Source organism: Scatophagus argus, chromosome 17 (assembly GCF_020382885.2).
Source record: "Scatophagus argus isolate fScaArg1 chromosome 17, fScaArg1.pri, whole genome shotgun sequence".
NCBI lineage: Eukaryota > Metazoa > Chordata > Actinopteri > Scatophagidae > Scatophagus > Scatophagus argus.
Window position 1 is genome coordinate 13,823,458 of NC_058509.1, and position 25,216 is coordinate 13,848,673.

At 40.6% G+C, this 25,216-nt stretch overlaps 2 protein-coding genes across 3 annotated transcripts; one reads left to right on the forward strand and one right to left on the reverse strand.

Moving 5' to 3' along the window:
- Window positions 1-281: 281 nt before the first annotated feature.
- smap2 (small ArfGAP2) lies at window positions 282-16,938 on the reverse strand. Of its 2 annotated transcripts, none has more exons than XM_046416814.1 (9): window positions 16,517-16,938; window positions 6,823-6,956; window positions 5,880-6,044; window positions 5,678-5,737; window positions 5,294-5,351; window positions 4,938-5,095; window positions 4,159-4,339; window positions 3,605-3,999; window positions 282-3,509 (listed from the first exon to the last, which is right to left on the reverse strand). In XM_046416814.1, exons 1-9 carry the CDS (start codon window positions 16,620-16,622, stop codon window positions 3,384-3,386), a joined length of 1,383 nt encoding a protein of 460 aa, XP_046272770.1. In that variant the 5' UTR covers window positions 16,623-16,938; the 3' UTR covers window positions 282-3,383. The 2 variants fall into 2 exon arrangements, with proteins under 2 accessions (XP_046272770.1, XP_046272771.1); XM_046416815.1 differs by having other exon boundaries at window positions 3,605-3,996; window positions 16,517-16,936.
- A 649-nt stretch (window positions 16,939-17,587) lies between these two features.
- On the forward strand, window positions 17,588-22,841 carry trappc3 (trafficking protein particle complex subunit 3). The gene is made up of 5 exons (XM_046416858.1): window positions 17,588-17,766; window positions 18,400-18,497; window positions 19,886-19,985; window positions 21,559-21,741; window positions 22,034-22,841. The coding sequence occupies exons 1-5, from the start codon at window positions 17,725-17,727 to the stop codon at window positions 22,151-22,153; spliced, it is 543 nt and encodes a 180-aa protein (XP_046272814.1). The 5' UTR covers window positions 17,588-17,724; the 3' UTR covers window positions 22,154-22,841.
- Window positions 22,842-25,216: the final 2,375 nt, after the last annotated feature.

Genomic DNA, 25,216 nt, shown 5'->3' on the forward strand with positions numbered 1-25,216 from the left:
ACAATTAACCCTTTGCAGCCTGTTCCATTACTTCTGGACAGTGAGACTAAAGCAAATCTTGAAGAGTTCATGTTGCAGTAACACCAAACAAGGTTATAAACAAGAATGATAATCGTTCTTGTAAGGAACCGGAGCCTGATGGAGCAAAATACAACATTTCGCCAATTAGCTTCACTCACACAGCCAACAGGATATAAGAATGTGTGTAGGACTGATAGAGGGTTAATAGTGTGCATGTGAGAGTAAGCACATGAATGGTTTTACAAATCAATACATCGAAGTTAACCAAAACAGTATTTATTTTGTATATTTTCACAGAGACAAGTTTTGTATGTTACATACATATTCTCAAATATATGTGACTAACTTGTGTAAATATGAAATCAAAAGGTGCAAAGCATGTGAAAAAAAATGCAGAGCTAATATACAGTACATGTTCATCAATATTGTTTGAGAAACATACAGAGAAATTCTGATAAAGAATAAGGTACACAATATCTTGATCGACAAGTACATAAAAAGATACATTCCTTCATTTGCTCTTATTTCACAGAAAAATATACCAGACAATAAAGGAACAGATTACAAGCAGCCTAAAATGAAAGATAATCCACAAAAAAAGAAGAAGCTCAGGTGAAGCTTTCTCGCTCACAGACAAGGATCGTTACTGCTTTTCCCAAAACTTCTTTTGCTGGCTGACAGATCTGCTGTGACAGGCAGATACGACACATAGTCTGATGGTGATATTGCTCTCAGCAGAGAAGGTGACTGCTGCTGCCACACTGTTGCCTCAGCTGCCATTAAATGAGCTAAAACTGAAAGACTTTCCTGGAATAATAGAGTTTCTGAAGGCTGTACTGTTTTCTTAGTGGCAGCAGTTAATAGAATCTATTTATGCCAGACTTTAATTTATTTCTCTTTTAACTGCTCCTTTTACATTCTCGCCCTGCACATTCATAATTGCAACTTAACATAGAAGTGCTTCTATGAAAAAAATGGAAAGATTATTTACACTGATGGCTTCATGCATTTATAAGAATGGATATATTTATAAACACTTTCGGAGAAATCATCACACAGAGATGGTTTGTGTAGGCGCGTGTGGGAGAGGTGTAGAAAAGTTGACTAAAACATCAAGAGGTGACAGATGGTGGTCGTACAATCACTTTTTGCTTCACAATGTGGTTTGGCCAAATTGTTAACGCCCCCGAGTGACCTGAAAGTGTGTCAGCCTGGCCACAGTTTGCTCCTCACTTAATGGTAACATCGAAACTTGGTTGAAGTCACCAAAAACAGACGCTGTTGAGCACAGAACATTCAAAGGACGCAAAAGTACATTGCTTGACAGTCATAGAATATCAAAAACAAACACACCGCAGCGATACAGGTGTGTATTCAAAATGTCTGCGTCAATCTTGAAACACATTCAGGACACACATTCATTAAGATTTTTTGTTAGTCTTGGTCAGAGACTGATTGACACGTAGAGAGAAACATTCAGTGACACACATTCGAACATCTTAATAAACACACAGTACAGACAGTCGAGAAAAAACATTCTCCTCATGCAATTCAGTGGAAGAATCTGAAACACGACTGATCTGCTCCTTAAAGTTTTCTCAATCCCCACCACTCTCTCTCGTGAACAGACATTCAACATTATTTGAGGCCTCTATTGTACAAGGTAGATCAACTTGAGGTGTGTGTCTGTGTGTAAATCGACATTTACATGACATGGCATGCAAGTGACTTTTTAAGTGTCCCACCCCTGCTGAAGAAATAGCACAGTGAATTGATATGCCCAAACATTCATTATATAAGAGCAGATATGACCAAACATAGTATTAAAGGACTGCTGAACTGAATTTTCTACTGCTCACTAGTCAGATGGCTTTAACAAAGCACTGGAATACTGTACAACTTGAATAAAGCTAGCGCTGATCTTTGGTCTGCCAAAAATTGAGTCTTGGACTTTTGAGACTTCAAACTGAAATTAAATATCGATTCTAAAGGAAGCCCTCTGTAAATTGAATAGAAGACATCATAATAAAGGGCCATTTTCTAACATGTGAGACAGTGACAGTCGGACGGTTAAGATAACTGAAGAATTTGTAAAGGGATACATAGGTTTTTGTAAGATTTTACAGATCAGATTGTTACTTCTTAGAGCAAGACAAATTCATTAATGTCTTGCAGTTTGAAGATATGATACATTAAGAGACCAGCATGGCCTAGTGTAGCTTCATTCTCTCACAAGAAGGGTAATATAATTTCAAAATATGTTACCTTAAACCTTTATGGTAAAAAAAACTCTTAACCCCTGTGTGCTTAAAAGCTTGCTGAAAAAACATGCTCCTTAAAATATGGCTAAAATGTAGTTGCGACTAAAATGAAGTTAATTGTTACATTCTGCTGTGAATGATTTATTCACACACGATACATATTAGGCCTACAGCTGGTAGCTTGTCTGCTTAGCACAGAGACTGAAAACAGAGGCAAACAGTCGCCTACCAATATATCACAAGGTCACTAATGAACAGGTTATATGGTAAGTCATAGTGAAGACTCCAGCAGGCGCCTGATATAATGTGTAAATACGTAAGCTTTATATGTGCTGGTAGGTGTGTTTTGTTGCCTTTGGACAGACCAAGATGAGTTGTTTTTCCCTGTTTTGAGTCTTTATGCTAATCTGAGCCAACCAGCTTCTGGCAGTAGCTTCATATTCGACATACAAACATCAATCTCCTCCTTTAACTGTCAGCAAAATAGCAAATAAGCATATTTCCCAAAATGTCAAACCATCTAACAAATGATAGAATGTTCACCCATTAGCCTTGCAACAACCTATGTTTCCCTCCTTCTAGGGAAAAAAATTGTTCAAGTGTATCTTGTTCCACTTTGCCAATATTCAAGCACATTAACAAATTCAACTTAGCTACACGAGCCATTTTAATCTGATTCTGAGAGAATAAGAAAAACTATAGAATTCTCCAAAAACCAAACTGTTCTTTCAAGTCAGTCAGTTAGCTGACACTCACATACAGAAGATGTATGAACACACTCTCATACACAGGCTTGGTACAAAAAATGATGTGTAGTCCTAACCAGTGAAACTCTGAACCCTGTTGTCTTGGTCATCATATGAAAATGTTCCGAAGGCAAGCATGGAAATACGCAAAACATGGCCATGGATGAGAAGAAGAGGAAGCATGGGCAGAGAGGAGAGAGAAAGGGAGGTAGTATGGTTTTCCCACACCTTCTTCTTGACATGTCTTCTGGTCCTTCACCTCCCTTTCATTAGAAAATGTCTCATAGAGAGTCTAATCCACATTCACCTCTTTTATTCTGTTACTGGCGATGCATCACTTCTTGGAAATACTGGATCATTTCCAAACATGTGCTGTCATGTGCGCTGAGCTGGGAGTTGTTGAGCCCCCCATGTGTTGACTGTTGTATCCCATCATGCCGTTGGTGTTACAGAGATTCACCCCGGCCATGTGATGAGTCATCTGGGAACCACAAAGAACAAACTTTGTTATTAACAGTGCTTTCACTATTTTCAAACTGGTCCAAAACAAATGAGCACACACACACACACACACACCTGAGTAATGTTCCACTGTAGCTGCTGAGCATGTTGTACTCCATACATCTGCTGATGAGGTAAACCTCCAACCTGTTGTTGTCCCATCATCCCAGTCTGATGCTGTACCATCATTCCGGTTTGCTGTTGTCCCATCATGCCCTGGGTCATCCCTGTCATGTAAGGTGACGCCATAACGCCACTAGGCTGAGCCATGACACCCTGGGCACCCATTAAGCCATTCTGCTGTCCCATCATGCCATTCTGTTGAACTCCAATCATGCCACTTGGTTGTTGACCCACCATGGCCATCTGTGATGTTACCATGGCACCTCCCATTCCCCCTGCCTGGGCTAAAGAATGGTATGACCCATACGGATGCGTCATGTATCCCATTTGGTTCATGTACAAGCCTGCTGAAAACAATTACAATTAGAAAGTGAGCATTTTGACAGCTGGTAAGCAGTTACTCATGCTAATTCTCTAGTCTCTTTGATGAAACTGACATTTAAATTAAGACTTAAGAACATCATGGAGAAAACAAAATCTCAGAGATGGTTTTCTCCAGATCTCACCGTGAGTAGCCACACTGCTGGCGTGCACTGAGGGGGTGGAGGCATAGAGGGAGAGAATAGAGTCCTTTGACAGTTTCTTGACAGTGCCCTCCCCTGGTTTGGGTGCTGGATCCAGGAAAAGACTGAGGTTTTCAGGCACAGAAGCCGTCACTCTGCTCTGAGGCATGGAGCTGGAAGTGGGCTGGTGAGGGAGAGTTACAAGGTGGCATGGCACAGAAAGGAAGTAAGCTTATCATCAACAATGAAAGTCTAGATATATGCTAGTGACTGCAAGGCGGTGCAAACTTTAGCATGCTAACATGCTCACAACCATAATGCAAAATGATGTTTGGCATGTAAGGTGAACACGGTAAACACATTAATTAAACAACATCAGCATGTTAGCAGGTATGTTTACCATGTCCACCATCTTAGGTCACTGTGTTAGCATGATACCAGTTGCTGATTAGTATTAAGCAAAATATAGCTGAGATTAATTGGAAAGTTCATCATTTTGCAGGTATTTCAGCATAAATGAAATAATTGAAATTTTGATCTGATAATGACGGCAACAGATTGAAAAGACGGATCATCAAAGTCAGTAGAATTCATCCTCTGGGGGACAATGAATGTCAACACAAAATTCCCTCAAAATCCATCCAAGAGTTGTTTCAATCTGGATTAAAGTGGTGGACTGATCAAAAGACGAAGTCCTGGAGCTAGCAGGGCAAAAAAACGATGGTTTGTGTGGAGTGCGCCGCAAACAGGGTGTACAGTGTGCACAGTGTGTTATCTCTTACTGTGGTTTTAGTGGAGGAAGCAGAAGAGACTGCTGGTAGGGTACTGAAGAGATCCAGAGCAGAGTTTGCCAAAGCTGGATTAGAAGTTGCTGGGCTCTCGTTACTGTGTGGAACACAACCTCCACCATTATACACTGTAGGATTTGGAGCAGGGGCATCTAGTAAAGGGCAGATGGAGGCATGGCTATGATGATCAACCTTAAACTTGACATGCAGTTGATATTAATTGATAGAATAATAGGATTCATGTTGATTCATGTTTGTAGCTACTTTGACATCTGTAAAGAACACCGGTGTGTTATAAAATGTGGCTGTGCTTTGTCTGTGTACATGTGCATTTGTGTGAGGGACAATACCTAATCCAAGCAGGTCTGTAACAGACTGGGAGTCTGTCTTCGGGCTGATGTCTTTTTTCTGTCACAACAGAGAAAGTCGATACAATTAATGCAATGTGTCTGCACTGACAAATGAGCTTGAATCTAGAATCCTTTTTTCCTGTAGACTTCCTGGCAATGAAATGACCTTCCCAAAGCAGCAAAAATACTCTCAATTTTCTGCTGCTGGTGAAAACTCATCTCTTTAAGATGTACCATGTGTCACCATCTCCTCACTGGCTGGCAGCCTCTCTGTTCTCGCTTTACCTCATCAGGACATCAGCCAAATTGAAAACCTAACAACAAGGGCAAGATCAGTCCTACTCTGTCAATGCTGTGAAACAACCAGTACAAACATGTACTCACCAATTTCATCTTCTCAAACACAACTGGTTCTTTGGGTATATTTTCGCAGCTCTTTTCTTTCTGTATAGAGAACAAATGGTTATGTTGCAGACACTTCAGGTGGAATGACCTTGGTTTTTCTGTCTGCTGATCCTGTTTGAAGCATAACTGCAATGTTTTTCTCTGTGTGTTTATGTGTTTGTGTGTGTAAGAGAAGACTCACTCTGAGCATCTGGATGTCAATGACCTTATCCATGTACTTCTTCTTATCATACTTGTCTCTGATGAAGATCTCTGCGGACTGATCTGTCTCAGGTCGCTGGAAGCACTCAGGTAAGAAAGCCTCATAGAGACGTTTAGCTTTGGCATTTCCCATCTCTTGAACACACTGGTGACAAGAAAACATACCATGTCACATTGTTAAGCAGTCTAATAAAAATCAATATCAAATATAGTATTCCTATTGTGTATGGTGGAGTGTTGATAATAAAACAATGTGAAATGTTACTGCAGAGTACAGCGAAAAATGAAGATGCTGACTAAAGAAAAATGATCTGACTAGGAAGTATAATGTTGACTTTCCTCAGATCCAGACATGCTGAACTGTATACTGATGAGAAAATGTCTACTGAATCCGACAACTGGACAATTCTGACACAACGTTGTGTGTTAAACTGGTGGTTCAATGTTGAAAGTTAATAGTGTAAGTGTAATTTAGTAATAATACTTAATGGTCCATACTAGTGGTTATATAGCATATCATTTATTTTCTCTTTTATGCTAAAATAACAAATTGAGTCTCTTGTTCCCCATAGTCTTGTTACCAGAAAGCCACACCATTTGCAAAAGAAAAGCATGTAGTAAGCTAGACAATCAATAACACTATCATGTCTTTAGCTAACTATGAAAATACAGCCAGAAGCCGATTAGCTTAGCTTAACATAGACACTATATATATATGTGTGTGTGTGTGTGTGTGTGTGTGTGTGTGTGTGTGTATGTGTAGGGCTTGGGTTGGTTGTTGTAAATTCTGACAATCCAGGTAAATTACCTTTGAACCGATCAACATTGTGTACTGTATCACATTAGTGTATCACATGATGTGTTGAGTGTCATGCATTTACATGCAACTTCTTGAATTTTGCATCTGTAGTGTGACCTCTGACCTGGACCTGCTCCTGTGTCCACTGGTCCAGATTGACAGATTTGACCTTGGAGATGTGGACCCCCAGGTTTCGATGAATACCAGCACAGCGAATACAAATGAAGATACCCAAATTCCAAGATGCCCATCGTGGACCTGACAGAGAAAGGTAGGCAGTACTTAATATTTTGAGCAAAGGGTCTCTGCAGCAGGGAGGAACTAGAACTAACAGTAGAGGAACTGGATGAGAGTTTGACAAATGATGAGTGATGCTCTGATTAACTTAAGTCCAATTATAGAGAGACAAGCCTGAAATTCAATTATGAGTTTGAATTCAGCTGGGAACACATCTAATCCTGTGTAAGTCATACTGTGTCCTGACACATAACGGGATCCAATAGGAGAGTTAGCCTACATACTGTAGCTGAGACTGAGTGGAGAGAGGGGGAGTAGAAAGTCACTCAAAAAACACACACACACACACAAGCATTAACACCCTCACGCGGAGCCTGGATACCTGCAGGGATGATTACTCATTTGGTCATGCGCCCGCCTGTGTGGGTGCATGGTTATCTGAGTGGACCATTTTGTCCATCTTACTGCCATAGCTTAACGGCCCATATTCACCCCTGTGCCTCAGCTTCATATAGTGTTGTGTCTTCTGTATGTAGAGCTGTTAGGATTCTTGCCTGACCAGACCACTCTGAGAGAGGAGAAATAAAAACAACACCATGAGGCTGATTTTTTTGCTAGAATTATGAAACTGTCCTCTTCAGAGAACACAGTCAGCTTCAAAGAGAATCCTGGTGCTTCTCTCCTCATCACTCAGTACATCTCTCCTTCATCTTGCCCCTCCTCCTCCATGTCTTCCTGTTTTCCCTTTTGCTCACTCTAGTCTGCTGAAGGATTCTCAGCCTTTGTCTCCATCTCTCTGCTAGTACGAGTCCTTGCTTGCAACCTTGCTGCAACTTGGTACACTGTGGCCTTTACACCACTAGGTGGAAGAGCAGCTTTCAATATGGATTTCTCATTCAGCCATAGTTACAATGCAGTGTTCAAGAAAGGCCATTCTATGCAAATGAAAAATGACATTGAGTGTCAGAAGGGAAACACGCAAAACCTTCCTCTTAAAGGAGGCAACTTATAAAATATGGACTGAATTTGAAGTCAGCTCCAAAATGATGTAGGGCATATGCATGTAGTTATCTTGGGCTCTAATAATCTTTGGCTGTAACTATAGCTACCGTTAGCTCAGTTAGCTCAGGTGGCCCTGTAGCTGACTAGACTGTAACTGGACTAGGGGGGCCTAAGCCAGTGAACATGGATGGAGTGAGTGGGAGCAGACACAGCCTCACAGACTGAGGGACGCCAGTTTGACGACAGGCGATACAGCAAGAAGGTTGATTCTGCTGTTGACTCTTCACATCCTGTTGATAAAGTTAGTTATAGCCATATCTTTCAAATTGGACCTTTAACAACAGCTGTGGAAACACTGTGCAACTGTGTGGTTGTTAAGTCAAACAATAGCCTCTTGTCTTGTTCATATCCTGAACTATGAATTTTAAAAGGGTTATTCCGTTTTCATCATTAGCATACAATTATAAGACTGGGTCTGCATTTTCATATACTTTGCCCAGTGTCTGGGCTATGTTTTCAAATGAAGAAAGGGAAAGACACCAGTGGCCAAACATGAAAACAGAAGTACAAAGAACAAACCAGTAAACATACACAGAGGGTCACCAGACAGAGTGTATGTCCATCATCCTGACCGTCTGGCTGCAGCATTAGCTGTCATGCTGGCTAATAATAGTAGAATTACTCTGCAAAGCCTGCTTAACCACTGTAAACACTGGCACTGACAGAGAGAAAGAGGGAGATGGTCATTTGTGTTAAACTCCCTGAAGACTGGAATTAGTTTGTCTTTCTCATCCTTCTTCTAATGCTCCTCTGTGTCCTGGCTGCCATTTCTTATCTCTCTCATTCACCATTGTGGCCTCCCTCCTCTTCTCCCCTGTTCACCCATATCTCTTGCTCACAGTTGTAATTCTCCCTCTCTATTATGTTCTCCACCCTTACTTTATGGGGTTTCACCCAATTGCATATTGCGCTGACTTTCTATCTTTTTTAAAGCCTGCCTAGTGGCATGACTATAGGGATGGCAATGTGGTCTGTTTGGTTCAGTCCAGAGTCTGAAATAACAGCTATTGGATAGATTGCTATGAAATTTGATACAGATAACTATGGCACCCTGGATGAATACTATTGACTTTGATGATCCCCTATAGTACCACTATGGGTTTGACATTTTGGTTTTTAGTAAAGTATCTCAACTTGTTGCACTGCCAAATTTAGTACATATCCACAGAGTCCTGTGGGTGAACATGAATAATTTCTTCAATGACTTTTCTTCAGCTGCCATGAGTAGGTCAAACTTTTCTCTTATCCTGTGAAATAAGTAAATAGTGGTAATAGTAGTAAATTTGGTGCAGACATTTATGATTCATAGACAATGTATCCTAATAACTTTTGTGGGTGTGATTTTTGAGGAATAAACACCTAGAGTCACATTAGATTGTGCTCAGATCTAGAGAGCAGTTTCCCAGTGGGAGGAGAGCTCAGAGTTCAATTTTTAAACCTTTGGGATTGAAAAGTGAATCTATCTTTGCTCTCGCCTCTCAACCTGCAGCGGCAGCAAGCCTTAGAGGTGCCAATGTCACACGGGTCTGTGTGACATTGCTCACTAGCTTAAGGCTAATGTACAGGAAGGTATCCAGGCTGTTTGAGATGAACAAACATTTGAATAAGCACAAATGAGTCTGTAGTCCAACTTGTGCGAATAATGGAAGGTCAAAATTTGCTTTGTGTTTAACACAACATTAAGCTTATTTTCATGCGTTCATTGATGTTAGCATACTGTAAGTGTATGTCTAATCAGTGCAGAGTTGAAAGTCATTTAAAGTGAATCACTGCAACCCGGTTAGCCTCTTTCCTTCCAATCAGTGCAGTGGTTGAGTAAGAACTCATGCAGTATATATCTGTGCAGCAACAAAGAACACCTCCAGGTACTTTGAAGAGATATAGTAGGTAGGGAGTAGGAGGAATAGATGTCTATAAAAGGAAGGAAAGATTGAACAATATCTACGAATCAGATTCTCTGTGTTACAGAGATGGCATTGCAGTGTACATTTCTTCACTGTTGAGTAAGAGCATTGAATAAGCTTCTTCTCTTTTTGAACAAGTACAAATGCCAACGCCTTCTTCTTTGTATACTGAAATATTTACTAAATTTGACTAAGAAACCTGTCCTCTCTTTTTAAATGGCAAACTACCCCAAAGGAGAGGGCTTGCATATGCGACTGATGAATCATCCTAGCAAAAAAACAACTGCGGTTGTCGTAGTCAAACATGCAGTTTGAAGCACATCAGGGGAGGAGAAGGCAGAGCTGGGATGAGAGCCAAAAACAGAGACAAACAAGAGAGGATTTTTATAGTCATCAAATGGTGGACTTTAGCTGTTTGATGACCTGCTGGGATGTACAGGGGGTATGACGAGCAGTGAGAGCAAACATCTATAATGAACCTCCATGTCACTCACCCGCATACAGACCCCGGGCCTTGTGAGGTGTGTGACCTTTCATGGCCACATTCATTTTGTAATCCCTCAACGTAAATGATTTTCCCTCAAGCACGCTTTTAACTTTATTCCTTCCCTTGAATAAAATGTTTTCACTTCAAAGGGCTGCAGCAGTATATTTGCAGGTTTTAAGTGTTATCCACGTGTGTGTAATTTACATTTTTAATGGTTGTTTTTGAATACAGGCTCTGCAGTTTGATTTTACAATCTGATTTTGTATGCAGTTTGTAAACCTTCTACGCAGCCACTGATTCCAGTTCATTTCCATAGAGTATGAGAATCAATTAGCAAACTTGAGGCTCTCTGAGTGGTTCTGGGTATAAAAATAATACTGAGTTAAGTTAAGAGAGATATGGTAAGCCTTTATGAGTCCTGCAGTGAAGCTGTGTAATCCACCACAGTCTGCATGTGTTTAAAATAATATAAAGTTACACTGTGTAGGAAAACTGTGAATTGGAACCGTGAACCTCATGAAAGCAATGTAACTTTGTCAACAACTAATACAGACTTAATGTTCATGATGATCAATTACACAACTCAAGCATGTTTCAAGAACCTGCTGTGAACTGTAATACATTTTTATACTACATGGAAATGAGTAACCCTAAACTGGGAAGAATTTCTCCCATTTATCAAACTTATGAAGCTATAAATTGTCTTAATATGGAAACATACCATTACAGACCACTATGATTCATTGATAACATATAGTAACATATAAAAATATTGTCTCATTGTCTTAGATATTATTAAAGAGGAGGAAAGGGAACAGCAGAACCAGTTTTTGGCTTTTACTACTTGCCTTTAAAAGTCTGGGAAAACAAGCTATTCAAACAGGTCCAACAGTTCAACTTGGTGTGGTACTTAATATTTATAACAGAGGAGGCCCTTCAGGTTGTGGGAACCCACGCATCTTTGCATTTTTACATCTAGTACCGTTGAGGAAATAAGTGTTGGACCTTACGCTTCCGTTGTTGTATGTAATGTCCTCTTCCTCGTAATATCAGATAAGCAAGACAAAACCAAACTTTAACACAAACATAATAACATTGATGTGCTTTCGTGACACACGCCTGTGGTGACACACAGTGTGTGCACATCGTTCATATACACCCACACACATGCACGAGCAGGTGCATATGGCTCATTAGCCTATATCCCACAAGGATAAACGGTGCTCTCTGTATGAATCCAGTTAATCCCACAGAGCTTCAGTTACCAGTGGATTCTATGTCACCACACAAACACATACTCGTGTAGACACACAAATGTTCTACCCTCAAGCTCCTCAGTGTCTAAACTGATCCAAAAACCCTTAGGCCACCCAGTGACCCAGTCCCAGTCTGAGCTAAACAGATGGACCCCTATTGATAATTTACTAATACACACCCACCATCTGCGTTTCAGTGCCAGTGTCAAGACTGTGATTCTGCAGGTGAGTCATTAAGCTTGAACTGGTTATACATCAAAAGATGAGTAAGACACTCCATTGCTGTGGTTCTTCTCAAAATACATTTTTAGACTAGCTTTTATGCTTCATTTGATCCTATTATTAATATAATTGTTTGTTCTCTCCATGGTTAATATGATTACTATTTCTGTGTGGTGTGTGTTTTTACCAGCTATGCATTTGTGCTTTTGCATGGGTGTTTGGGTGTTGGATCCATCTAATCTTTTAAATACAATGTTTTATTTGAACTATAATTCACCGTAATTCATAAACATGAGTGATAAATGATGCCACCTCCAACAAAAACACTTCCTACAGTACTGTATGTAAGCTCATCATGAGATCCTATTGAAAACTTCTGCTAAAGGAAACAATATATTAGCCCTGAAATACTTGCTACCTTTGGGGAAGTGAATTGTTTGAATTCCATGTTAACTTTTTAGACTGTAGCCAGTGCTGCCCATTATATCGTAAGCTGTTCTTTGTATTGTTTTTTCCTGCACATTGATGAGGCAATTTCCAATTAAGATCTATATCGCAGATTGATGTATTATCACACTCTTTGTGTTTTACTATTACACACACCTGTACAGGTCTGGACTACCAAGTGCTCTGGGGCCTCCTTCAAAACCCTCAAAGGTTTACTGTGTGCAGTTAAAGTGTTTTGAAATCATTACATTGTGACCATTGTGCACTATTGTGCCACCCTCTCCTTGGTACTGTGAGACTTTGAACTCTATGCCAGCCAGGGGACACAAACAGCCAATCACCTCTTTGTTTCAATGGAAATCCCTGCTAGCTTCTGATTGGATGAGATTAAGGGGTGTGAGGGGAGGGGAGCTAGGTGGCGGTGGGGTGGGTGGTAGGCATGGTATCGCCAGGTGATATCACCATGGCAACGGGGGCCCAGCGTGTACATAAACATGAGTACAATGGAGACAATAAAGGAGGAAGGCTTTTATGCAAACATACACACACACACAAAGCCCCTTGAGACTGAAGCCAGAGGTAGAAGTGTTGACTACATTATGCACCCCCCCCCCTCCCCCCCACACACACACGTTTCATCATTATTTCCTGGCAGTATTGAGGATTTACAGTATAAGTGTCACACTGTAAGGAAGTGATAAAAATAAAAAAGCAAATAATATAGAACGAGATGCAGTACACAGGAAAAGAGAGACAGGAAGTTGGGTAGCACAGGCAGTGAACTGCAGTGAAAATGCAGAGATATAGTTGCATTACTGCAGTATCTGTAGAGTAAGCATAGATGGGGATGGCCTGATAGCACAGTTAATGTGTTTTCATGTGTTTTCCTGCACTGCTAAGAGAATGTGCATGGCTCCATACATCTCGCCAACTTCCTCTTCAGTCACCCAGAGGGAGGAAGGTGATAAACGCACAGTAATCTCTGTCAAAGCAAACAAGATTAGACCAAACCTCATCATGCTGCCATATGGCCAAAAACCTGACTTGACAGAAGGAAGAGAAGGGGACAAAACGTGTTTAAGGTGTGCATGTGTGTGGTTTTGTGAGAATGCGTGCAGAAGAGTAACACTTAGTGATTCAAGAAAGGGTTGATGTGCTAATCAGGTAGGAGGCAAAATGCCTCTCTTCAAGCATCAAACCAGATTTATTCATTAGCACAGTTGCATGACTCAAGGTGGGAAATGAGAGTGATGTCTATAATAAAAGCAGCAACACATTTTTTTTGAATAACTGACAGAAAACATACTTTAGGTTATAGTAAATGAACAATAAATGGCACAGAAAAATGTCTCTTGTAAAGATTAAAGCTAGAGATTAAACATCCTTGGTGTGTGTGTGTGTGTGTGTGTGTGCATGTGGGGAGACTATTTTCTCCCCTAGTACCTAATCTTATCTGCAGTCTAATTAGATCAGTCTGCTGCACAGTGAAGTCACGCCAATCAAAAAGGATATGCACAGGCATGCTTGATGACCGCATGTTTCAGTATGTGAGAATAAGAAAAAAGATTTTAATAAACTTTCTCTCTTTAAACACATCTGCGATCTGGCCCACAAAAACACACCACTTCACAAATGCAAATATGGTACCTGGTTATTTATTTTCTTGTGTTTTTGTCGAATGCCCCATCTTTGCACAGTCATGTCTTTAAATGAGCTGCCAAAATTGAACCACAGTCAAAATTCAGAATTGACTTCTAAACAGTCACAAGAGTATTTGCCTGAAGCCTACCAGCATCTGCAGTTCTATTTATACCTTATGAAAAACACCATCCAAAGGCCACAGGCATTGGAACAAAACCTTGTATTGAACAAGTGAGCAATCATGGTGTCCTGGTGACGTCTCCGGTTTGAATCCAACCAAGACCTTGACATCACATGTCATCCCAACAAAATTCTGTACAAATCTTGCCATTGTCTACGTTATGTGAGTGTGAGAGACGAGATTTGATTAAACTTCATTTCACCTTGATTGGGGTAAGTTGGATGTGTTTTAACTGTAAAGTGAAGCAGGAAAACTGATAAAAACAGAACAAATGAGGAATCTATCATAAAAAAGATCTAAAGATACTAAAAGCTGAGCAGATGATGTATAGTGTACTTTTACAACTGCCTCGATTGCTTACTTAAACTCGGATTACCAACAGGGTTTGAAATTAACTCCTGATGTGCTTATGACCCATTGGCTCGATCATATTGCTGTTTTGTGTGGCCTACTCTGCTGCTATGGATGCTGCCCCCCTTCAGTTTGGGCAAATGCAAATGTGTGTGTGCAAGCATGGCAAAGTTGCAACAGAATCCAGATTTAAAAGCTCTGGTTTGGTGCAAAGAATACAGAGATTTACTATGCAGTGATAGGCTTAATCAGCACAGTGAGTTGTCTGACAAGCGCTTGGATTTAACGGACATTCATTTATATGCAAAAGTATCTGTACTGACAGGTGATTTTTTTTTCAACAGCTTTGTTATCCGCTTTGTGTTTCTTCTGAAATATTTCTGATGCCGCAATACCATAACTCAGTGATTTCAAGTCTTTCATCCCCTCCTGTCACGAAGCAGAAGTGTACTCGGTAGGTACAGAGACAGATAACCATAGCACAACTCAGTTAGGAGAGTGTTTTGTTCACTTTGTATTTCCTTGATACAATTTGCCTGTCCATATGTCTGCCTGTTTGTCCGTCTCTGTGCATGCTCAAGAAGCAAACGCATGTCTGAACCTGAATGCAGTTCCACAGAATCCATATCAGTCTGTGTTAAATCTGGCAAGCTGCTTACTCGTATCATTCATCACGTTTTTAAAAGGAATCCCAAGTGTCCCCTACGTAACGTGGCAATGATTTACGTATATTTGAGGCCTTTTGCTTGATCATTTATGACTCAGCTCAGTGCAGTGACATGCAGCTGCCCTGTTGAGTCATTTCTCGGGCCAGGTACAGGGTGGCCAATCTCATCGGTTTCAACACCAACAATACCAGAGTTACATCAGAACCAGTTTGAAATCTAGCACAGGACATAATGTCCAATATGTACACTGTGTACTGGTGTCAGCTCATACCCAACCATGATATCAGCACCAACATTTTTAAAAGGTTTGCTCTAAAACCTAGTATAACTTGCAAGAAAACAGTTTTGTTGAAAAGGGATGTGAGAACCTTCTAATAAAAAATATAATTAATGTCAGACACGCAGGAGGGTTGTTGACTGACACCTCAGATTTGTCTCTGGTTGTGAAGTAGATTTGTGCATATGACACTTTATCTGCCAAATTGCAAACCTGTGGTGGCACATGTATGCTGTGAGCATTTTACGGTTAGAGATGTTCTGAACTTACAGACAGCGTATCCTAAAACTCACAAAAAGTTGTAGAATCGCTTTGTTGAGTCAATCTCCAATTCTATGTGTTTGTGACCAAAACAGCCATGTTTAGCCACCAGTGCAGCAAAACAGGTTCAACAAATAGCTGATGACACAGTTCAAGGTCTCACTGAGGCTCCAAACAAACTGAAGGGTCAGTGCACAAGCATAAACACGTGAAACTGTTTGGCTCTGGTGCTTCTTTAAGATATAAACATATACTACATTTTCATTTCATTTAATTACTCTTAATAATCATGGACAATGACAACCTTACAATATACAATTACAAAACATTGTAGTAACTTTATGTTTGGCGTTAGGTTTTCCTGTGTCCCCATCTGCACTCAGCCTGCAGGAACAGTGTGTTCATGGTGACTCAAACTCAGTACAAATGTATGTGCGGTTATCTCCACCTCAGTGGTTTCCTCAGATGTCCTGCAAAGGTCCCAGTAGTTGGGGTTATATTTACCATTTACAACCTTTACTCATTTCACCTCGTAATAAAGTTGCTCGCTTGCCATCATTAACATAAACCCTTCTTAAATGAGATGCATTCCTCATAAAATCAGTATCTGTCTTGGCTGCCAGGCGATTGGAGGAGCTGGCATGATGTGGATGTATGCCATGCTGCTCCAGCCGTGCGAGGATGTGGCCATAGTACAACGCAATTGGTTGAGAGGTGATGAATGCAATGCCGCATTTTGTAGCGTACTAAATGAGCAAGAGGGTCGATGCATGCACTGGCCATTAGCAGGTATGGACGGAATCAAGACACTGGCAAACACCTACCTTTCGATTCGCAATCAGCGCAGTATTTATTCTCTTCCAGCGCCAGTAAAGAGTTGAGGACAGCCTGGTATCTGTCAACGTCTTTCACAGATTTGCCCGTCATCATTGCACTGGTCCACCTCCTCCACCGAACTCACAGTCCGTACCGGTTATAGTCAAATAGCTTCTAATTTGACCAAATGGAAGCAGTGTGCGCGGAGCCGCTGCTCCCTTCCTCTTCCTCCTCGATGTGAAAGCAGAGCGAGTTTGTTTCACAACGATGGGATGATTGCCTTTCAGCCAACCAGCATGCGGTTTGTTCGAGATGCAAATACCCCAATCAATACGTAATATGGAAGAAAACACCATGTGATTGCTATCATTCAGAATCTAATGTGATGTCGACTAAAGCGCATCTGTAACCTATCACTGGTACTCAGTCCTCCAGCTCTCAGCCTTCTCTCTCTCTCTCTCTCTCTCTCTCTCCCTCTCTCTCTCTCTCTCACACACACACACACACACACACACACACACACACACACATACACACACACACGCACACAGTACGACAACATTGTTATTAATATGCAGCTGCGAAAATGTGAAGACTCAGGCATAAATATTTTGCAGTTTTGATAAACGCTCCAGTGAAATAAAGGTCGTTTGGCTTCTCGTACTGAATATATCACGTATACTGCCACCCTGTGGTGAATCACAAGAAGTTTTTGAGAAGTTGAGCTCGACTCTCACTGTTGTCTCCTGTTCCCCTCCGAGACGCGAGAGGGCGCTGAAACAATCTGCCAAAAAGAAAATAGACGAGGAAACGTTGGCGAGACAGCTGACAGAAGATTACGTCAAACTTATAAATGGCTATCCAAGCAATACCGGAAATTTGATTATTTTTCTTCAAAATAAAGTGTGTATCGTGATTCTTCTGTAAGATGGGAACTCTGTATATGTATGCTGTAACAACAATAACTTATTTTTTATTAATCTGTTTTCTCAAATGTATTGTTTGATTTGACTTTGTCCCTGTATTAGGATTTTTCTCCCAATAATGCACTTCAGTCGACTGTAGAACCGGAAGTTTGTTATGTAATCGAGCTATCTTGACGGTAGCGGATGTGTGACCAAACTGGCGATTACGGAAATAACTGCTTAGCCAGAATCAAATAAATAAAGGATTTATATCGAGTCGCCATCCGTGTAAGCCTGTAACACTATCCACAATGTCCAGGCAATCAAACCGAACAACAGACAGCAAGAAGATGGTAGGTGACTCCAGCAGGATTAACATCAGCCAAACCTCTCGATCCTAGCTAGCAAAATGCTAACCGTAACCAAGTAGTTAGCTAACTGGCTTCATTATACTTCTAAGACCAAAGCAACTTTTCATTTATGCATCTTTGTTAGACAGGCGTGGTTAAATAGACGACAAGCACTCAAAACAGTTGAATAACTGTTTCATTCATTGTTTAATATTAATGCATGTGACAGGAAGTGCCGCTAGATCGTTGAAGCACACAAGCCAAATAGTTAGCCTCCACAACTGTATCGTTACATGGTCCACCCCATAACCCGTTCACTTTGACGACAACGTAAGCCTTTTAAATGAAACCCATAATTGATATAAATGTTGCTGTAGGTTACACTCACACAGTCAAATGAAAATGCTTAATTTAACATAACTCAGAACTGCTGAGCTGGACTAACGTTACACTCATAGCGTTTGCTAAAAACAACTTAAACGAATGTTTTGTTATTAAGAACTTAATTTTCATTACCACACATAAAAAAATATGACAAATGCCAGACTTTACTGCTTTTTGATACTCTTATTCCAGCTTTATTCGTATCATTTTGAGCAGCACATATGAGAAGTCTGTCATTTTTCCTTGTTATAGAACTCTGAGCTGTTCACTCTGACTTACGGGGCTCTGGTCACCCAGCTTTGTAAAGACTATGAGAATGACGAGGAAGTCAATAAACAACTGGACAAGATGTAAGTATCCCCATCATCACCTAGAGGTTGGAGAAGCGGCTTGTGATTGGAGGGTCACCGGTTCGATTCCCCCACCTGACGGGCAGGAAATATTGTGGCTGATGTGCCCTTGAGCAAGGCACTTAACCCGCCAATATGCAAATGCATAAGACGAATTCAGTGTGTGTATGTAAAAATATATATACTGTCAATAAAGTGATTCTTCTTCTTCTAGTGTTATGAGCCATGCCCATACCCAGTTACAGTGCACTGACTTGCTGGTTTGACACAAACGAGCAAGCAAATGTTTAACCAATGTTAATTTCTACCTTTGCACACAGGCCATTTTATTTCCTTTTTGTTTTAGTCGTCACATTAATCCACTATATCACCTGAAATATCTGTTTTCATTCAACCTTATTGGATTCATCCATCATAATTTGCAAAACGTGTGGTGGAATTTCTTGCATGTAGTGTGTAACAGCCCAGTTTCAACATGGACATACATCACAACATACATCACAAACCACCCACAGATATTCAGCAAAATACCGGTACTGAATCAAAGTACCGCACAGTGCTGAATATATTGTACATTGTTTGATTACAAAACATAACTCTGCTTTCTGTGCATCAGACGGATGGTATGCACATACTGTGTACATAAACCTGGTTTCTTTGCCTCAATATGTTAAAGTTTATCTTTTGCTCATTTATCCAAAGAAAGAGAAATGATTTTCTCTGGCCGCTTGAATGTCTCCTTTTAACCCACACCTTCGCACTGCTCTGACACATTCTGCTTCCCTCAATTCATAACATGCCGAGACAAAAACTAAAGCAGAGACGTGAGAGAATCCGGTTTTATTTTTCTCACTTCTGTGTCAGAGGTTCCCCTCTGCTCTTGCAGTTTCTTAGAACCCATGAGGACTTTGAGGAAGAGAAAACCGATATGTGTTTTTATGGGAGAAAGAAATCTCTGGAAGGCCTTGCTGGATAGCTAGTTCCCACAAAATAAGATTAAGATAAATTGATGGTTTTATAACTCAAAAATTCAAAACATCCTATGAAAGAACTTTAGACTGGACGTACTTGGCTTTTCTGTTTGTGTGACAACCCAAAGCCCTCTCCATGCTAAGTCACGATGAGGCTTGTCTTACCTGGCCTTAGAAGGCAGTGAATCTGCACTGACCGCTCAACCAGACAAGTAGTCAGGGGCAGACCATGTTAGGATTGGGATGCATCAGTTGGCCTTCGGATTCTGTAACAAAAATATGTTGACTTGACCTTCTAATCAGAATCATCGCCATTTGCCAAGATGTAAGAAACGACTTCTATATCTACTATGAATAGGAATAATGACTTTGTTCCTCTTTCTTTTGTTTCTCTCTGTGACTTTCTCTCTTTCAAAGGGGTTATAACATTGGAGTACGTCTGATTGAGGACTTCCTGGCTCGCTCAAGCATTGGCAGGTGTCAGGATTTCCGAGAAACGGCCGATGTCATTGCTAAGGTAATCAGTAGGACCCGGGCCAATCAGAGTGGGACTGTGGACTTATGCCAAGATGAAGGGAGGGAGAATTAGAAGGAGGGAAGACGGGGGGAAAAAATGAAACAGAGCGTGATCTCGATGAAACGTACTGATTGTGGAAAGATGAGGTGGATAATGGGAGGGGCAGGGAAAACTGATGATTGTGACTGAATAGATTAGAAAACTTCCCAGTCTGCATCCTTCTAAACCTGAGGCCAACATCGCATTCCTCTTTCCTTTGTCTGATAATTGCCTCATTAGACAGAGGACCAGGATTCACTTGCATATCCGATGAAATGAAATAATCTCTTCCCTCAGAAAGGCAATGATCATATGTTGTACATTAGTCTGCCTGGTCTATGGCTTTTAACATGTCTTTGTTTTGCAAAGGTCAGACTCCGCTTGTGATTGACTGACAGAAAGACTCAGACAGACAGTGAAGGCTGCTCTCAGGCCTGACTGTGTATTCAGCTCTCCAGCTGCTTTGAAGGTGTTACTGTTGCTTTCGAGGGGAATCATTCCACAGATGTAACCTCACACTAGCTCAGGAACCTGGCTCTTGGTCATGAGGAGTAGGGTCATGTCTGTAAATGGAGGACCACTATGGGACAGTGATTTGGAAGGTGCAATGATAGCCTTGCCTGAGGATATCTAGCTAACCCCTTAAAACAACTCAGTCATTTGTTAATTAAATACTTATGGAGATGATTTTCTAGATCCTGGTTTCTTTGGAAGGCAAAACTTAATTTCCCCACTGCGGTTAACTAGCATTCTTTTTCAGGTGGTTCTAAACACTTTTTGGCTGAGGTGATGCTGTGCTACAAAGGCAGACCATTTTACCCATAAAAAAGTAAAAATACGGCCAGCATCAGGGCATATTTTCATCAGCACAAACAGATGAAAAGAAGCAACAGTTTTCAGAAATCAGGTGTGTGAAGACACTGCTGCTGTCAGTATACCCGTATTATATGAAATGAAAAAAAAAGCATATGAATTTCTGCATATGCTTCACAATTTAAAGCCTTTCGGTGAAGCAGCTGTAGGAATTGCTGAGTGGTTGGTGGCTGTGAGCTGCAGATTAAGTTGAAGTTGCAAGACATTGTCACTCTGCCAAGTTTACATTAAAGTTATCTATCATGAATTCCTGTTCGGGAAAGAGAGCGTATTGCAGTAAGGTGTAAGCTAGTTGAACAAACCATCTCTTTATATTAGACCTGTGAAACCCGTTCCATTTGCATCTCATGAGCCTAAAAATTCAGAGGAAGATGATGATCACTTAGTTACAAGCATTTACCCTGAATATATTGTAATGATAAATATAGACTGTGTTTGACAACGTTTTGTCCGGCACTGATGTTTCATGTGACTTGATGTTGTTGTATCCAGTGTAACTAGTAAGAAGAGAACTTGAAAACCCAGTGCCACAGCGCCACCAATGGAAAAAATCAGTCTGCTTTAGCTAAATTCATGTACATTACAATTTTACTGTTTTCAACTGATTAATGCTGCATTGTTTTTATTTTTATCAATTTCTCACCGTTGTGGCTGCTGTTAGGTTGCATTCAAGATGTACCTTGGAATCACCCCCAGTGTGACCAACTGGAGCCCTGCAGGAGATGAATTCTCCCTCATCCTTGAGAACAATCCGCTGGTTGACTTTGTGGAGTTGCCGGATAACCACAGCACACTGATCTACTCCAACCTGCTGTGTGGGGTCCTCAGAGGAGCTCTGGAGATGGTAAGGCCAACACTCTGTTGGAATTCCATGTTCCACATCACTTTTAAGGAGGAAATTCAAGGGCTAAATTAGAGAGCATCATTCTCTGACCTGTAAGGGCAAGTATTTTGAATATGTAGAAGATACATGTTGTACACAAATAGACAGTACTCACTGTGCATTTTTTTAAATTCTACTTTAGATAAATGGTTGGTTGTATCTTATAGAATCATCAGCTGATATCCTGTGCCAGTTTGTGCAACAAAAGCAAGAGAACAGTACATAAGTGTAAGTCTTGATTTTTCTGATTTAGGTCCAGATGGCTGTGGATGTGCGATTTGTTCAGGACACTCTGAGAGGGGACAATGTGACAGAAATCCGCATGAAGTTCATCAAGAGGATTGAAGAAAATCTGCCAGCAGGAGACGAGTGATGGAAACTGAAAAGGTTCCTCCCTCAGCTTTTGTCTAATTTGGCGAGGACTGAGTCACACCTTCACGCACAGACTGAAAGGATGAATGAACTCAAAACATCTGGATGAGTGGCATGTCTCGATAGCCTGAAGGATGCTTACTTTCCTTGCAACTTGTCACTCCTCAATTTCTAGTAACTTCATCTCCGGTTTGTTTTTTTTTTTTTCCATCTGTGTTTGGAGAAGAATGCTAGGAATTAGAAGAGACTATTGTATGCTGTTGAAACACAACACAACACAAGATTATAACTCAGCCCTGTTACCCCTAGCCTTTAGGGGTGAAAAAAATCCTTGGCACTTATCTGTGGTCCAGTTTGTGGGAAAAGTTACTGTGGGTCTGTGCCTAAATTACAGCCATTGTAGCTGAGGAGAAAAGAATGCCTATGACCATTCATCTGTCGCCATCCCTCATGGAAAGTCACTTTTATTATTTGTCTTATTATCTGTTTCTTGAAAGAATTGTGTTTTTCACTTGGCCATGTATAGACTTCTGTTTTTTTGGTTTGAGGCTGGAAAAGATTACATCGTTTTTATGTTTGTCTTTTTTTTTTTTTTTTTTAAGAAATCACACTCTATCTTGCTGCCAATTATGTGGCATGTTAATTTATGTAGATGGGTATGTCAAATAAAATCAGCATATTTAATATGATACTTTTCTCATGTTTTTTGTGAGAATGGAGAGACTTAACATTTTATAATGTGCCTGTTTGGTAACTTGGAACAATTTTAACTAATCTCACACATGTTCACACACACACACACACACACACACACACACTGTGTCCTCTGTACCACCTTGTCAGATCTGCTTCAGTGTACTGCATTATTTCTTTGGAGTACCGCAGCTGCTTTGCAAAGGCAAACAATAACAGACCTAATGCCTCTCTTATGTTTGTTCAGGGTACATGGAAGTAATCTGCGTGCTTATGGTTGTGTGTGTGTGTGTGTGCGTGTGCATGCAGAAAAGGAAAGGCTGCCTTGCTAAAACTCAGCAGACCTCGGTTCTGGTTGTCACACCTGTGAATGGCTTTAAATCATCTAGAAGTAACGAACAGAACTTCATTCAGATCTGCTGAACACCTCATCAATAACTGAAAACAGGCAGTCATTCTCACACACACACACACACACACACACACACACACACACACACATCGTTGGTCTTGCTTTATAAGCAAGAATGGTCTGATTACCACGAGAACTTTAGCTATGTTTTCTTCTTTGTCTTTTTTTGCTTTATTGTATAACAGAACAATAACATTAATACCAAACTCTTCAGTCTGCTGAAAGCACTTCAGAGGATGAGATTGTAAGATAGGGATTTCCTTTTGGAGAAATCTGTGAGCTATTAGCTGCTGGAAACATTCAGGCTCTACACATCCTATTTTATAGCTGCTATTACATGAACCCATTTCTGCTTTTACAGCTTTAGTATTCAGACACTTGAAGTAAAATTCTCCAGAAAGCCACCAGAGGTTGCTGTGTACATTGTGTTTCTCAGCTGTAGGCAGCTTTCAGTATGAGACTTCAGTTATGTATGTTTAGCATTTTTTGGCCAAAGATGGGTATTGTCGGAGAAATACATTCCCTTATTTGTGGGAGAGAGGGTTAGGGCTGCCAGACAACGTAAATAAAAGGTTCATTTTCAGATTATGAATATGGGAAGGGCAGACAATTCGCAATAGTTAAGCCTAGTGTCTGGTGCCAGTATGTGGACCCTTTCCTTTGATTTGGTTGGAGATCAGACGAATGATGACAACATGCATTCTTCATACTTTATAATCCCTGGAAAGATGTATTAGAATGGGATTTCTTAGTATTATTTACAGTCTTAAGCCTCTACCCACTCCAGTCCGGTTAGTGCTCATTTAAATGGATGAAGAGTGGATATTGGAAGGATCCTGACAGCAACATGCAAAAGGTCCGGCGGACCTTTGGGTGAGCTGTCACACATTATGTGCACATATCTATGCACCCTGTTGGCCTGTGATGTGGATGTTAGATGGAAAGTGAGCGGGAAATCATTTTTGTGCAGAAGTTCAATGTAAATGATTTGGCAGAATTAGAGCCGTTTACCTGAGGGATGGATAGACAGCTGGGTTTGTGTATTTGTGAAAACCTGTATTACTCTGCCATATGCTCGCAGGAACTTAACTTGACAAACACACACATGAATGCACACATACTGTACATGGGGCCAAAGTGTGGATGAATTTATTGCAGCCACTGTACTCACAAATGGGTATTAATAGACACTAGAAGGACTTTGTCCAAACAAACAGCTCATTTTCTGTCTCCAGCCACATTTCTTCTAATATGTCTGGTGAGAGTTGTGTGTTGATTGTTTCCACAGTTTCACCCATTAAACAAGAAATAATGAAGACTACAACCTAACTAATGCTGCGTTATGACTTCACTCCTCATAACCTGTGCATCTGTGATTTCTATTCCCTTCGAAAGACTGCAGATGTTGTCGCAGAATGAAAACACGAACGGGAAAAAAGAAGTTGTTGTTAAGGCTCTTCAGACTCTCCCTAAGCCAGAAAGAATTGCCTCCAAGATACTATTTTTATCTATTGTTTTTGCCCCCTCTCCTTTCTCTCACTTCGAGTTGCTTCAACTGCACACGTGCTGTGGGACACAGACATTTCCCACATTTTGTTATTAATTATTTATGTTATTTATTGCAGCTGCCTATATTTTTCAGAAAACTTTATTAAGACAGACCTGGAAAACAAGTAGCAAATGTTAAGGGCCTGAGACAACGTGCGCCGATCTGCTTTAAGCCAGCTAAATGTTTCCATGTGGCCTTTATAGGAAACAAATGGTGAAAGGCACGCTGTGACAGTAAAGCCCAGCGCACAGACTGGTATTGACCTGCACTTATTGAATACCACATCTCTTTCTTCTACCTCCACTCCATCCATTTCCACCCACTGTTTCTCTTAGTTTTCCAACTTAATTTTTTTCTGTCCTTTTCATTGTTTCAATTATTTCTCCTTTTTTTTCTTTCCATTTTCTTAG

What these genes read in the sequence shown, in the direction of transcription:
- smap2 (XM_046416814.1), bottom strand. Translation starts at nt 16,622, where the DNA reads ATGATGACGGGCAAATCTGTGAAAGACGTTGACAGATACCAGGCTGTC. An exon ending in TTGACATCCAGATGCTCAGA is followed by an intron (nt 5,738 to 5,879) that starts GTGAGTCTTCTC and finishes TTCTCTATACAG; the next exon opens with AAAGAAAAGAGCTGCGAAAA. An exon ending in CTTCCTCCACTAAAACCACA is followed by an intron (nt 4,340 to 4,937) that starts GTAAGAGATAAC and finishes CTCCCTCACCAG; the next exon opens with CCCACTTCCAGCTCCATGCC.
- trappc3 (XM_046416858.1), top strand. Translation starts at nt 17,725, where the DNA reads ATGTCCAGGCAATCAAACCGAACAACAGACAGCAAGAAGATG. An exon ending in AATAAACAACTGGACAAGAT is followed by an intron (nt 18,498 to 19,885) that starts GTAAGTATCCCC and finishes TCTCTTTCAAAG; the next exon opens with GGGTTATAACATTGGAGTAC. An exon ending in CGGCCGATGTCATTGCTAAG is followed by an intron (nt 19,986 to 21,558) that starts GTAATCAGTAGG and finishes GGCTGCTGTTAG; the next exon opens with GTTGCATTCAAGATGTACCT.